At 47.3% G+C, this 13,011-nt stretch overlaps 2 protein-coding genes across 3 annotated transcripts in view; one reads left to right on the top strand and one right to left on the bottom strand.

Annotated features, from left to right (window-relative positions):
- Positions 1-13,011, top strand: part of LOC122543548 (uncharacterized) — a 398,874-nt gene that overhangs the window by 49,442 nt on the left and 336,421 nt on the right. The window lies entirely within an intron of this gene.
- The window catches only part of LOC122543525 (uncharacterized), a 36,409-nt gene continuing 24,579 nt past the window's right edge, over positions 1,182-13,011 (bottom strand). For both annotated transcript variants that reach the window (XM_043682317.2, XM_043682315.2), the window contains exon 2: positions 1,182-3,223. In XM_043682317.2, the coding sequence (XP_043538252.1) occupies positions 1,712-2,902 (1,191 nt within the window). In that variant the 5' untranslated portion in view covers positions 2,903-3,223 and the 3' untranslated portion in view covers positions 1,182-1,711. The remainder of the gene's footprint in view (positions 3,224-13,011) is intronic.

The raw sequence follows: 13,011 nt of genomic DNA, 5'->3' as shown, positions 1-13,011 counted from the left end.
ACAGTGGCACCATGTTAGACAACCTCCAGTCTTCCGGCACCTCACCTGTGACTATCGATGATACAAATATCTCAGCCAGATGCCCAGCAATCACTTCCCTAGCTTCCCACAGAGTTCTAGAGTACACCTTTACCCGTTTCAAGACATCCAGCACTTCCTCCTTTGTAATCTGTACATTTTGCAAGATGTCACCATCTATTTCCCTACAGTCTATATCTTCCATCTCCTTTTCCACAGTAAATGTTGATGTAAAATACTCATTTAGTATCTCCCCCTTTTTCTGCAGCTCCACACAAAGGCCGCCTTACTGATCTTTGAGGGGCCCTATTCTCTCCCTAGTTACCCTTTTGTCCTTAATTGAGCAGCTTTAAAACAAAAACCTGTTTTATCTCATAGCTTTCAATGAGAGCCTGAGCCCGACGTTAAGTTCAGCTAAACTTTACTGCCACCCAACTTTGTTTCAGCTTTAGATCTCCCCAGCAATAGGACATTATGAAAAGTAGCCTTTTTAAAAAAAAATACAGCTCAAGGTCAAAGCCCACTTGCTTTACTATTGATCAATACTGAGTTGTCCCTTTGTAATTAGTTCCTTGGTACAGCCTTAACCCGTAGGAAGTATTGCCTCACTCAGCAATTTCAACCCAGTCGTTCAGATTAGAGTGGTGCTGGAAAAGCACAGCAGGTCAGGCAGCATCCGAAGAGCAGGAAAACCAACATTTCAAGCAAAAGCCCTTCATCTGGACTCTCGGTTGAAATTAGGCAAAAGTGAGGACTGCAGATGCTGGAAACCAGTCACCCTTTCCAAGTCAGTTTCTCCCCATTCATTTGCTGGAGGTTGGGGGCACGGGAGGGGGGGGGGGGGGGAGGGGAGGTGCAGTCAACAGTCAACCACACCACTGTGGGTCTGGAGTCACGTGTAGGACAGACTGGACAAAGGATGTAGCTGGGACCATTGACCGAATGCTTTCCTGCAACGGCAGTTTCCTTCCTTAAAAGTGATACGAGTGAATCAGACGGGATTTCTTTTCCCCCGAAAATGGTTTCATCATTAGATTCTGAACACAGGATTTCTGACCGAATTCCAATTCTATCAACTGTCGATGCAGCGTTCGAACCTGGTGTTGTCCAGTTTTCCACACACCCCCCCCCTCAGTCAAAGCAAAACTCTCAGAGACACAGTATGGGTTTACCTCTTTCATTTTTATTCCAGGCCCTGGAGGGAAACAGCCCATGTGTTCATGGTCTTCTCTGGAAGAGCAATTTCTCAATGAATTATATCGTCATTTTACAGGGAAGAGCATCCAGATAAGGCAACATACATATTAATTGGGTGACCGTTACAATCAATAGCAGAGACCAAGCCCTTTACTGTTATACAATTAATGTTCTTAACCTTGTTAACTGGATACATACAATGGATATTTTTCCCCTTGTTAGGCTGACTTTGCATACTGAATGCTTCCAATATTGTTAAATGGCTCTACATAATGACTGCTTTTCCACCTTGTTAACCCATTACCTTGCCTCCAGCACCCCACTGTTAACTGCAAGTTCTTATGTGATCAGAGTCATGCTCAGCTGAACCTCTTGTTTCACAAAACACAGAACAGACCTCTTTCCCTGCCGCCTTATACCCTTTACACGTTCTCAACGGGAATCCCCAGAACTGGGTTAATAGTATAATCGATCATGGCTCTCAGCTGTTGCTCCTTCAATCCGCCTGCGGTGGCTCGTGAACTCGCTGGTGCCTCCGCAGGTGGGAGGAGCGGGTGAATCCCTTCCCACAGTGAGAGCAGGTGAACGGCCTCTCCCCGGTGTGAATCTGCTGGTGGGTCAGTGGAGTGGAAGAATTGATGAATCCTTCCCGCAGTGAGCTGGTGAATGGCCTCTCCCTGGTGTGGACCCGCTGGTGGGTCAGCAGGGCAAAAGAATTGATGAATCCCTTCCCGCAATCAAAGCAGGTGAATGGCCTCTCTCCTGTGTGGACCCGCTGGTGGGTCAGCAGGGCGGAAGAGTTGATGAATCCCTTCCCGCACTGAGAGCAGGTGAACGGCCTCTCCCCAGTATGGACCCGCTGGTGGGTGAGGAGTGCAGCTGACTGAGCAAACCCCTTCCCACACACCGAGCAGGCGAACGGCTTCTCCCCCGTGTGGACCCGCTGGTGCATCTGCAGGTTGCCCATCCGACTGAATTCCTTCCCGCACACTGAGCAGATGAACGGCTTCTCCCCGGTGTGGACCCGCTGGTGGATCTGGAGTGTAGATGACTGAGTGAATCCCTTCCCGCACACTGAACAGGTGAATGGCCTCTCCCCAGTGTGTACCCGCTGGTGGATCAGGAGTGTAGATGACTGAGTGAATCCCTTCCCGCACACTGAGCAGGTGAATGGCCTCTCCCCGGTGTGTATCCGCTTATGGATTAACAGTCTAGATGACTGAACAAACCCCTTCCCACACACAGGGCAGGTGAATGGCTTCTCTCCCGTGTGGACCCGCTGGTGGGTCTGCAGGTTGCCCATCTGACTGAAACCCTTCCCGCACACGGAGCAGGTGAACGGCTTCTCCCCGGTGTGGACCCGCTTATGGATTATCAGTCGAGATGCCTGAGCAAACCCCTTCCCACATACGGGGCAGGTGAATGGTTTCTCTCCTGTGTGAACCTGCTGGTGCGTCTGCAGATTGCCCATCTGACTGAATCCCTTCCCGCACACGGAGCAGCTAAATGGTCTCTCCCCGGTGTGGACCCGCTGGTGTCTCACGAGGTGGGATGCTTCAGTGAATCTCTGCCCACACTGAGAGCAGCTGAACGGCCTCTCCCCAGTGTGAACACGTCTGTGGGTTTCCAGCGCCGAGGGGGAAGAGAATCCTTTCCCACAGTCCCCACATTTCCACGGTTTCTCCATGGAGGGGGAACTTTCCTTGTGTCACTCTGGGTTTGAAATTACAAGCAGAACGGGTACACAGTCTCTCCCCACTGTAAGGGGTGAGATTTTGATTCCCCCAAGCTGAGTAAATGGTGTGAAGCACTTTTCACAGACAGCACACCGAATCTCCCTCACTCGGGTATCTCCGTATTCTTCCTGACACACCATCTCTCAAGCAGACAAAAGCAAACATTTTCTCTCAATTGGAATGGCTGCTGATATTCAAGTCCCAATGAATCAAGGAGCTCTGTCAGAAGTCGATAGATCAATTGCTTTCAACCTTTTTTCCCACATGACTTCCTGCAAAAAATAAATTCACAAAATAAGTGATCACTGTCAGTACAGTTAAATAAATATAACATTGGTGACAATTCCTGTAGATTGCCAGATGCCTGCTAATCACATTATCCAGGACACAGAAACCTGAAAACCCTCATGCAGCCAGATCGCCTTAAGTGTGTATGGAGGAAAACTTCATTTAGGTGACAATAACCTGGAATAAGCTGCCTACAAAGGTGCTGCAAATGGAGCTGAATCAGGGACATGATAATGAAATGTCAAAGCTGCTTGAAAAAAAAAAGCAAGCCAGTAAAGTTGCTCAATGACTTCCTGCTGTCCTAATAAATAAAACAGATGACAAGAAATACAGAACGTCATTCCATTACTACGTTAGGTGAAGAATAATTTTATATCAATATGACAATCCCTTAAATGCTGCTCAATCCTTTTAATTGTGAACATGAGCAAAGAAGCGATCCTTTGAGGGTGCAAACTGTATATACGTGCCAAACTGAGGGAATACACAAGGAAAATACCTTTAAGAGGGACAAGATCTGAGCACCTTTGCAGGGTCTGCTCCTTCCATGGATTCACTCCAGTTGCTACAAGTGAACAATGTTTCCCACACCCTCCCTCCCAGGATGGGGAATGGAAAGGGGGAGACATTGCTTTGCTCCCAGATTTTGCCCAGAGGGAGAAAGTTTCACTCAAACTGACAGTCTACAGACAAGCATACATAGGATCTGTTCAGATGAGGAGGAATGTGATAGACACTTGAAAGGACTCAAGGATGCCCCCATAAGAACAGAGTACAATGCTCAACTCATCGACCGCCAGTCCCGAAGTGCCACAAAACAAAACTGTATTGACCTCCTCAGGAGACAGACTTGACAGAGTACCCTTGGTTGTCCAGTACTTCCCAGAAGGCACAAAACAACGCCATTGTCTTCGCAGCCTGCAACACATTATCAATGAGGATGAGCACCTCACCAAGACTTTCCCCACGCCTCCAAATCTCACCTTTAAATCACCACCAAACCTCCAACAGATTATTCGCAGCAAACTGCCCGGCTTTCAGGACAACACCATGCAACCCTGTCATGGCAGAGGCTGCAAGATGCCACCATTACACATGTACACGGTAGGTACTCGTGAGACTCTGCCAATGTTGTCTATCTCATACACTGCAGGCAAGGACGTCCTGAGGCATGGTACATTGGCAAGACTGAGCAGAGCTATGGCAATGGATGAATGGACATCGCACAACAATCACCAGGCAGGAATGTTCCCTCCCAGTCAGGAAACACTTCAGTGGTGTGGGACATTCGACCTTGGACCTTTGGGTGACCATCTTCCAAGACGGATATCAGGACAGGCAACAACGATAAAGTGGCTGAGCAGAGGCTGATATCCAAATTCAGTACCCATGGGGATGACCTCAACTGGGGCCTTGGGTTCATGTCACACTACAGGTGCACTACACACACACAGTCCTACAGACCCTCTCTCACATGCTCACATGTACACCCTCTCAGACTTATAACCCTTTACACTCTCACACATACACACACTCTCTCACACCCTCATGCCCCCCCACACACACAAGTTTGTGGGGTGAATTTGTACTTGCAGAATTATATTTTATTTTGCTCAAAATCTGCATGAATCCAAGATTCTGGAAATCCTTTTTAGAAATAGAATCAGTCTGAACATTGGGGCACAGACAGCCTCACACAGGGCACCTCACACCTTAGTTCATTATCTGAGACGACTTGGCACCTATTAGAATTATAGAGACAGAGATGTATAGCATGGAAACAGACCCTTTGGTCCAACCCGTCCATGCCGACCAGATATCCCAACCCAATCTAGTCCCACCTGCCGACACCCGGCCCATATCCCTCCAAACCCTTCCTATTCATATACCCATCCAAATGCCTCTTAAATGTTGCAATTGTACCAGCCTCCACCACATCTTCTGGCAGCTCATTCCATACACGTACCACTTTCTGTGAAAAACTTGCCCCTTAGGTCTCTTTTATATCTTTCCCCTCTCACCCTAAACCTATGCCCTCTAGTTCTGCACTCCCCGGCCCCAGGGAAAAGACTTTGCCTATTTACCCTATCCATGCCCCTCATAATTTACCCTATCCATGCCCCTCTATAAGGTCACCCCTCATCCTCCGACGCTCCAGGGAAAACAGCCCCAGCCTGTTCAGCCTTTCGCTATAGCTCAAATCCTCCAACCCTGGCGATATCCTTGTAAATCTTTTCGGAGCTCCTTGGTCTGCACCTTCCAAATCCACAACCTCTACTATCCAGAAGGATGCAATAACACCACCACCTGAAAGTTCTTCTCCAAGCTACTCACCAGCCTGAATTGGAAATATATTATTGGTTCTTCACAATTGCAGGTCTAAATCCTGGAATTCCTGCCCTATTAGCACTGTGGGTGACCCAGCCCTCTAAGAACTACGCTTCAAGAAAGTAGCTCATCTTGACCTTCTCCAGGGTAATTACAGATAGACAATAAATGCTGGTGTAGCCAGTGACACCCTCTTGCCCTGGGAAGAAAAAGATGTTGCTATTGTTAAAGTTCACTTGGGAATTTTAACTTTTTAAAAAAAAAAGTTCTGGGATTTACATATGGAAGAACTGAAACCAACCTGGTCACTCTAAAAGATGAGAGACTTGAACAATCCAGGTTGTTTTCAATATATAATTTCAGTTGTAAACTTTTGTTATAAATTCTATGTCGTGATCTTATACTCGACAACCACCTGATAAAGGAGCAGCGCTCAGATAGCTAGTGCTGCCAAATAAACTTGGATTATAACCTGGTGTTGTGGGATTTTTAACTTTGTACACCCCAGTCCAACACAGACATCTCCAAATCCTGAAACTGACAGGGCTACTTCCGGGTTGTGACGTTCACAATGGATCGTGGGGGCGGGGCTGACAGTGGGCCTGCACTGAGCCTGCGCAGCCCTGCAGCTGAGGCATGTGTGGAGGGGAGGACAGTACAGTACAGTTTGCAAACTCCCTTCGCTCTCCTACAAGTCAATGCATTTTGACATCAAGCAAAGAACAGGGTTTCATTTTAGCTTCACACTCACAGAAAATCTCCTCCTCTGTGAATCCAACACGTTACCCCCCACCATGGCAATAGCGATTTGAGAGACTCCCGAGTTGGAGTTGCTACCAAACCTGCTGTAGGGGGTTTGGTACAAACTATTTATTTTATGAACCATTTCAATTCAACCTCATCCTTGCCATTCAAATACTAATCATACACGGAGGGTGGTTCATGTGTGGAATGAACTTCCTTAGGAAGTGGTGGATGGGGATACAATTAAAAAATATTTGGATAAGTGCATGAAAGGGAAAGATTTGGAAGGAGACAAGTCAGGAGCAGGCAGGAGAGACTAGTTTAATTTGGGATTATAGTTAGCACAGACTGGTTGGACCAAAGGTCTGTTTCCATGCTGTGAGACTCGGTGGCAGGTTCATAGTTCCATGAAAGTGGGAGTCGCAGGTAGGCAGGATAGTACACTTCACATGACATTGGTTAGGCCACCTTTGGAGTATTGTGTGCAATTCTAGTACCGGTGATCCAACCCTGACACACTGTACGACGGAGATAGTGACTAAAAATTGATGGGACACAGGATAAAAATCATAAAATCCCTGCAGTGCACAAACAGGCCATTTGGCCCATTGAATGAATTGGGTATAAGAGTTGGGAGGTCATGTTGCAGCTGGACAGGACATTGGATAGGCTATTTTTGGAATATTGCATTTGATTCTGGTCTCCCTACTATAGGATAAGAAGGATGTTGTGAAGCTTGAGAAGGTGCAGAAAAGATTCATAAGGATGTCACCGAGGTAGGAGGTTGAGAGGTATAAGGAGACACTGAATAGAATCTCTTTTCCCTGGAGCATTGGAGGTTGAGGGGTAACCTTATGGAGGTTTATAAACTCAAAGGGCATGGGTAGGGTAAATAGGTAAGGTCTTTTCTCCAGGGTGGAGGTATCCAAAACCAAAGAGCAGAGGTTGAGGGTAAGAGGAGAAAGATTTAAAAGGGACCTAAGGGGGCAACTTTTCCACACAGAGGGTGGTGCGTGTATGGAATGAGCTGCCAGAGGAAGTGGCCGGTACAATTACATTTAAAAGGCATCTGGATGGGTATGCGAGTAGGAAGGGTTTGGAGGTATACAGGCCAAATGCTGGCAAATGGAACTAGATTTACATAGGATATCTTGTGTTGGATTGAAAAGTCTATTTCTGTGCTGTATATCTTGATGTCTATTTGTTAACAGATGCTTTATTTCTGTTGATGTAAATATTCTTATAAACCATAGCTGGGTACTAATAGTTAGATGTAAAGGAGAGAGAATTCCTCAATTAGGGCACTATAAGAATCCTGGGACACCCTGATTTCTAGTTTACTTCCTAAGCACGAGCACCAACTACATATTTATTTCTAATTTTGTATCATTTTTCTTCTTTTATTCCCCGCTACCATGACTCTCTCTGTCTGGATGGTTGACAGGCTGGGAGACTGTGGGTTGGGTCCTGATTATCTGAATATTGTATTGTTCCAAAAGAGCGTCAGCAGAAATCCCACACAGCTGAGAACAGATGCCATTTATCTATGTGGGAATAGGGAGATCAACAGAGGACAGAGAAATCAGGACCTGTAATTCGAGCAGACACCAGATTACCATATTATCAGTGCTTTGATTAACAGTGCCAACCCTCTACCTTTATCCAGCTTCCCATTCAACTTGAATGTCACATCCAATCCTTGTCATCCTGAAGCCATGTCTCTCTAAGGAATCTCAGATCCTAATTATTCTCTTCAACGTGCGCAGTCAATTCATTCACTTTTGTTACAATGCAGACACACTGCATTGTAACACATTCAGACACACTGTTTTTAGTTTCAATTTTTGTGATGTTTTGAATCCATCATTGATTGCTGGTTGATTTATTCTCCTTGTCCTTTTTTAATCATTCCCTGATGTTCATTTTTTACATCACTACATTGCTCACATGCCTTGATTTGGTCTGGCCATACTAAATTGCCCATAGTGTCCAGGTTAGGTGGGTTAGCCAATGAGAAATACAGAGTTATACATTCATAGTAATAGAAGCAGCAGTAGGTCATTTGGCCTATTGAGCCTGCTCCGCCATTTATTAAGATCATGGCTGATCTATTCATTGTCTCAGCTCCTCCTACCTTCATTATCCGACACCCTTAATTCCCCGACCATGCAAATACCTATCCAACTGCGTCTTGAATATAGCTGACGAAGCTGCCTCTACTGCTTCCTTGGGCACAGAATTCCATAGATTCATGACTGTCCGGGAAAAGCAGTTCATCCTCACCTCTGTCATAGAGACATACATCACAGAAGCAGACCCTTCGGTCCAACCCGTCCATGCCGACCAGACATCCCAACCCAATCTAGTCCCACCTGCCAGCACCCGGCCCGTATCCCTCCAAACCCTTCCTATTCATTTACCCATCCAGATGCCTTTTAAATATTGCAATTGTACCAGCCTCCGCCACTTCCCCTGGCATTCCACACATGCAGCACCCTCTGCGTGAAAAAGTTGCCCCTTAAGTCTCTTTTACATCTTTCCCCTCTCACCTTAAACCTATGCCCTCTAGTTCTGGACTCACCCATCCCAGGGAAAAGACCTTGTCTATTTAACCTATCCATGCCTCTCATGATTTTGTAAACCTCTATGAGATCACCCCTCAGCCTCCGACGCTCAAGGGAAAACAGCCTTAGCCTACTCAACTCTCCCTATAGCTCAAATCCTCCAACCCTGGCAACAGCCTTGTAAATCTTTTCTGAATCCTTTCAAGTTTCACAACATCTTTCCAATGTGAAGGCGACCAGAGCTGCAAGCAAAAGTGGCCTAACCAATGTCCTGTATAGCAGCACGGCACGGTGGCACAGTGGTTAGCACTGCTGCCTCACAGCGCCAGAGACCCGGGTTCAATTCCCGCGTCAGGCGACTGACTGTGTGGAGTTTGCATAATCTCCCCGTGTCAGCGTGGGTTTCCTCCAGGTGCTCCAGTTTCCTCCTACAGTCCAAAGATGTGCAGGTTAGGTGAATTGGCCATGCTAAATTGCCCGTAGTGTTAGGTGTAGGTTAACGGGTCTGGGTGGGTTGTGCTTCGGTGGGTCGGTGTGGACTTGTTGGGCCTGTTTCCACACTGTAAGTAATCTAATCTAAACATGACGTCCCAACTCCTGTACTCAATAGACTGACCAAATAATCACTATCCTATCTACTGCAACTCTACTTTCAAGGAGCTATGAACCTGCACTCCAAGGTCTCTTTGTTCAGCAATACTCTCCAGGACCTTACCATAAAGTATACAAGTCCTGCTCTGATTTGTTTTTCTAAAATTCAGCACCTCACATTTATCTAAATTAAACTCCATCTGCCACTCAGCCCATTGGCTCATCTGATCAAGATCCTGTTGTAATCCGAGGTAACCTTCTTCGCTCTCCACTACATCTCCAATTTTGGTGTCATCTGCAAACTTACTAACTATACCTCTTAAACACACATTCAAATCATTTATACAAATTATGAAAGATAGTGGACCCAGCACCGATCCTTGTGGCACTCCACTGGTCACAGGCCTCCAGTCTGAAAAACAACCCTCCACCACCACCTTTGAGCCAGTTCTGTACCCAAATCCTTCCTGATGAAGGGCTTATGCCCAAAATATCAATTCTTCTACTTCTCAGATGATGCCTGACTGGCTGTGCTTTTCCAGCACCACACTCCCAACTCTATATGCAAATGGCTAGTTCTCTCTGTATTCCATGAGATCTAATCTTGCTAAACAGTCTCCCATGGGGAACCTTGTCAAACACCTCACTTAAAGTATATATAGAACATGTCTACTGCTCTGGCCTCATCAATCCTCTTTGTTACTTCTTCAAAAAACCCAATCAAGTTTGTGAGACATGATTTCCCACGCACAAAACCATGTTGACTATCCCTAATCAGTCCTTGCCTTTCCAAATACATGTACATCCTGTCCCGCAGGATTCCCTCCAACAACGTCAGGCTCACTGTTCTATAGTTCCCAATTTACTTCCCCTAATCTTCATGCCATGTCCCCTCATCCTAATCTCAACGCATTCCACACACGCAGCACCGTGAAAGTGAGAGAGAGAGCGGGCGGGAGAGAGAGAGAGCGGGCGGGCGGGAGAGAGAGAGAGCGGGCGGGAGAGAGAGAGCGGGCGGGAGAGAGAGAGCGGGCGGGAGAGAGAGAGCGAGTTGGATGTTGGCTGGTGGCATGCTGTTCAGAGGTCAGCGTAGGCTTGATGGGCTGAATGGCTTGCTTCCACACTTTAGGGCTTCTCTGATTTCCCACAGTTGTTTTTGCCCCGGATCACAGCACTCAGAATCTCCCACCTTCTGAAAATCGAAAGACAAGTCTTACCCTGCCCTCTTGAATGTGTGTTACCTAACTGCTTAATCGTTTCAGGTGAATACAGCCCACACCTCCCACTGCTGCCAGTAACCTTTCAAATGCTGATGGAACAATGCAATACCTGCAGTACTGAAAATTGTAAGGCTTCTAACGATACCAGTTACTGATTCACCGCTCCTTCTGATGCACAGAGTTGGAAATATAGTGTTGGAGGCTGAAAGAAATTAGCACTTTTAAACAAAAACCCACCTAACCCTTCACTAGGCTCCTCGCTCAGCACACTTTATTTAAAGCACTTCATCCCCACAGTGCAATGAATTCCCAATTTCCACCAAAAATGTATTCATTCAGTTGCTGTCTCACAAATGAAGGATATCATTGTAACTTCTTCTGTTCCCAGTAAGGGCAAAACATATATGAAATCTGCTTTGGAAGTCCAGCCTTCACAACAACACTTCTGCTTTCACGGAAGATGATTAGTGTCAGACAGCACAGAAACAAACCCTTCGGCCCAACTCGTCCATGCCGACCTGATATCCTCAATTAATCTAGTCCCAATTACCAGCATCTGGCCCATATCCCCAAAGGGTGTTGTTGGTGAGGCCTGTTCTGAAGTACTGTGCGCAGTTCTGGTCGCGCTCTTATAGTAAGCATATTACTAAACTGGAGAGGATTCAGAAAAGATTGGCTAGGTTGGGACTTTCTTCACTGGAGAGTAGGAGGTAGAGGGAGTAACCTGTATAGAGGTTTACAAAATCATTAGCGGCTTAGATGAGCTAAATAGCAAAGGTATTTTCTTGAAGGTGGGAGAGCTCAAAACTAGGGGGATATTTTGAAGGTGATTTGATTAGATTAAATTCCTACAGTATGGAAACAGGCCCTTCGGCCCAACAGACCCTCCAAAGAGTAACCGACCCAGACCCAACTCCCCCTGACCCGCACATCTTTGGACTGTGGGAGGAAACCAGAGCACGCAGAGGAAACCCACGCAGACAGGGGGAGAATGTGCAAACTCCACACAGACAGTCACCCGAGATTGGAATTGAACCCGGGTCCCTGGCGCTGTGAGGCAGGAGTGCTAACCACTGAGCCACCATACCACCCTTAAGGAGGAAGATTTTAAAACGATGTAAGGGACAACGTTTTTACACAGTGGTTTGAATGAATGCCAGAGGAACGGTGGGTACAGGTACGGTTACAATGTTTAAAAGACATTTGGATTAGTACATAAAGGTTTGGAGGGACATGAGCCAAATGCAGGTAGGTGGGTCTAGCTTAATTTGGGAACATGGTAGGCATGGGCCAGTTGGACCAAAGGGTCTGCTTCCATGCTGTATGACTGGCTCTGACTCTATATTCTCTTTCCAATCCTCCCACTTCCTCCAAACGAAAGGAGTAGCCATGGGCACCCGCATGGGCCCCAGCTATGCCTGCCTCTTCGTAGGATATGTGGAACAATCCATTTTCCGCAACTACACTGGCCCCACCCCCCACCTTTTCCTCCGCTACATTGATGACTGTATCGGCGCCGCCTCGTGCTCCCACGAGGAGGTTGAACAGTTCATCCACTTTACCAACACCTTCCACCCCGACCTCAAATTCACCTGGATAGTCTCAGATTCCTCCCTCCCCTTCCTCGACCTTTCTATTTCTATCTCAGACGACCGAATCAACACGGACATCTACTACAAACCAACCGACTCCCACAGCTACCTGGACTACACCTCCTCCCATCCTGCCCCCTGTAAAAACGCCATCCCATTCTCCCAATTCCTTCGACTCCGCCGCATCTGCTCCCAGGAGGACCAGTTCCAAAAACGCACAACCCAGATGGCCTGCTTCTTAAAGGACTGCAATTTCCCTCCCGATGTGGTCGACGATGCCCTCCACCGCATCTCTTCCACTTCCCGATCCTCCGCCCTTGAACCCCGCCCCTCCAACCGCCACCAGCTCAGAACCCCACTGGTCCTCACCTACCACCCCACTAACCTCCATGTACAGCGCATCATCCGCCGTCACTTCCGCCACCTCCAAACGGACCCCACCACCAAGGATATATTTCCCTCCCCTCCCCTATCAGCATTCCGTAAAGACCACTCCCTCCGTGACTCCCTCGTCACATCCACACCCCCCACCAACCCAACCTCCACTCCCGGCACCTTCCCCTGCAACCGCAGGAGGTGCAAGACTTGCGCCCACACCTCCCCCCTCACCTCCCTCCAAGGCCCCAAAGGAAACTTCCATATCCGCCACAGATTCACCTGTACCTCCACACATATCATCTATTGCATCCTCTGCACCCGATGTGGCCTCCTCTATATTGGGGAGACAGGCCGG

Source organism: Chiloscyllium plagiosum, unplaced genomic scaffold (assembly GCF_037043375.1).
Source record: "Chiloscyllium plagiosum isolate Xiang-an unplaced genomic scaffold, Cpla_swu_hap1 HiC_scaffold_27, whole genome shotgun sequence".
Lineage (NCBI taxonomy): Eukaryota > Metazoa > Chordata > Chondrichthyes > Orectolobiformes > Hemiscylliidae > Chiloscyllium > Chiloscyllium plagiosum.
Note: the sequence above shows the minus strand (reverse complement) of the source record. Positions and strands in the feature narration are given on the sequence as shown.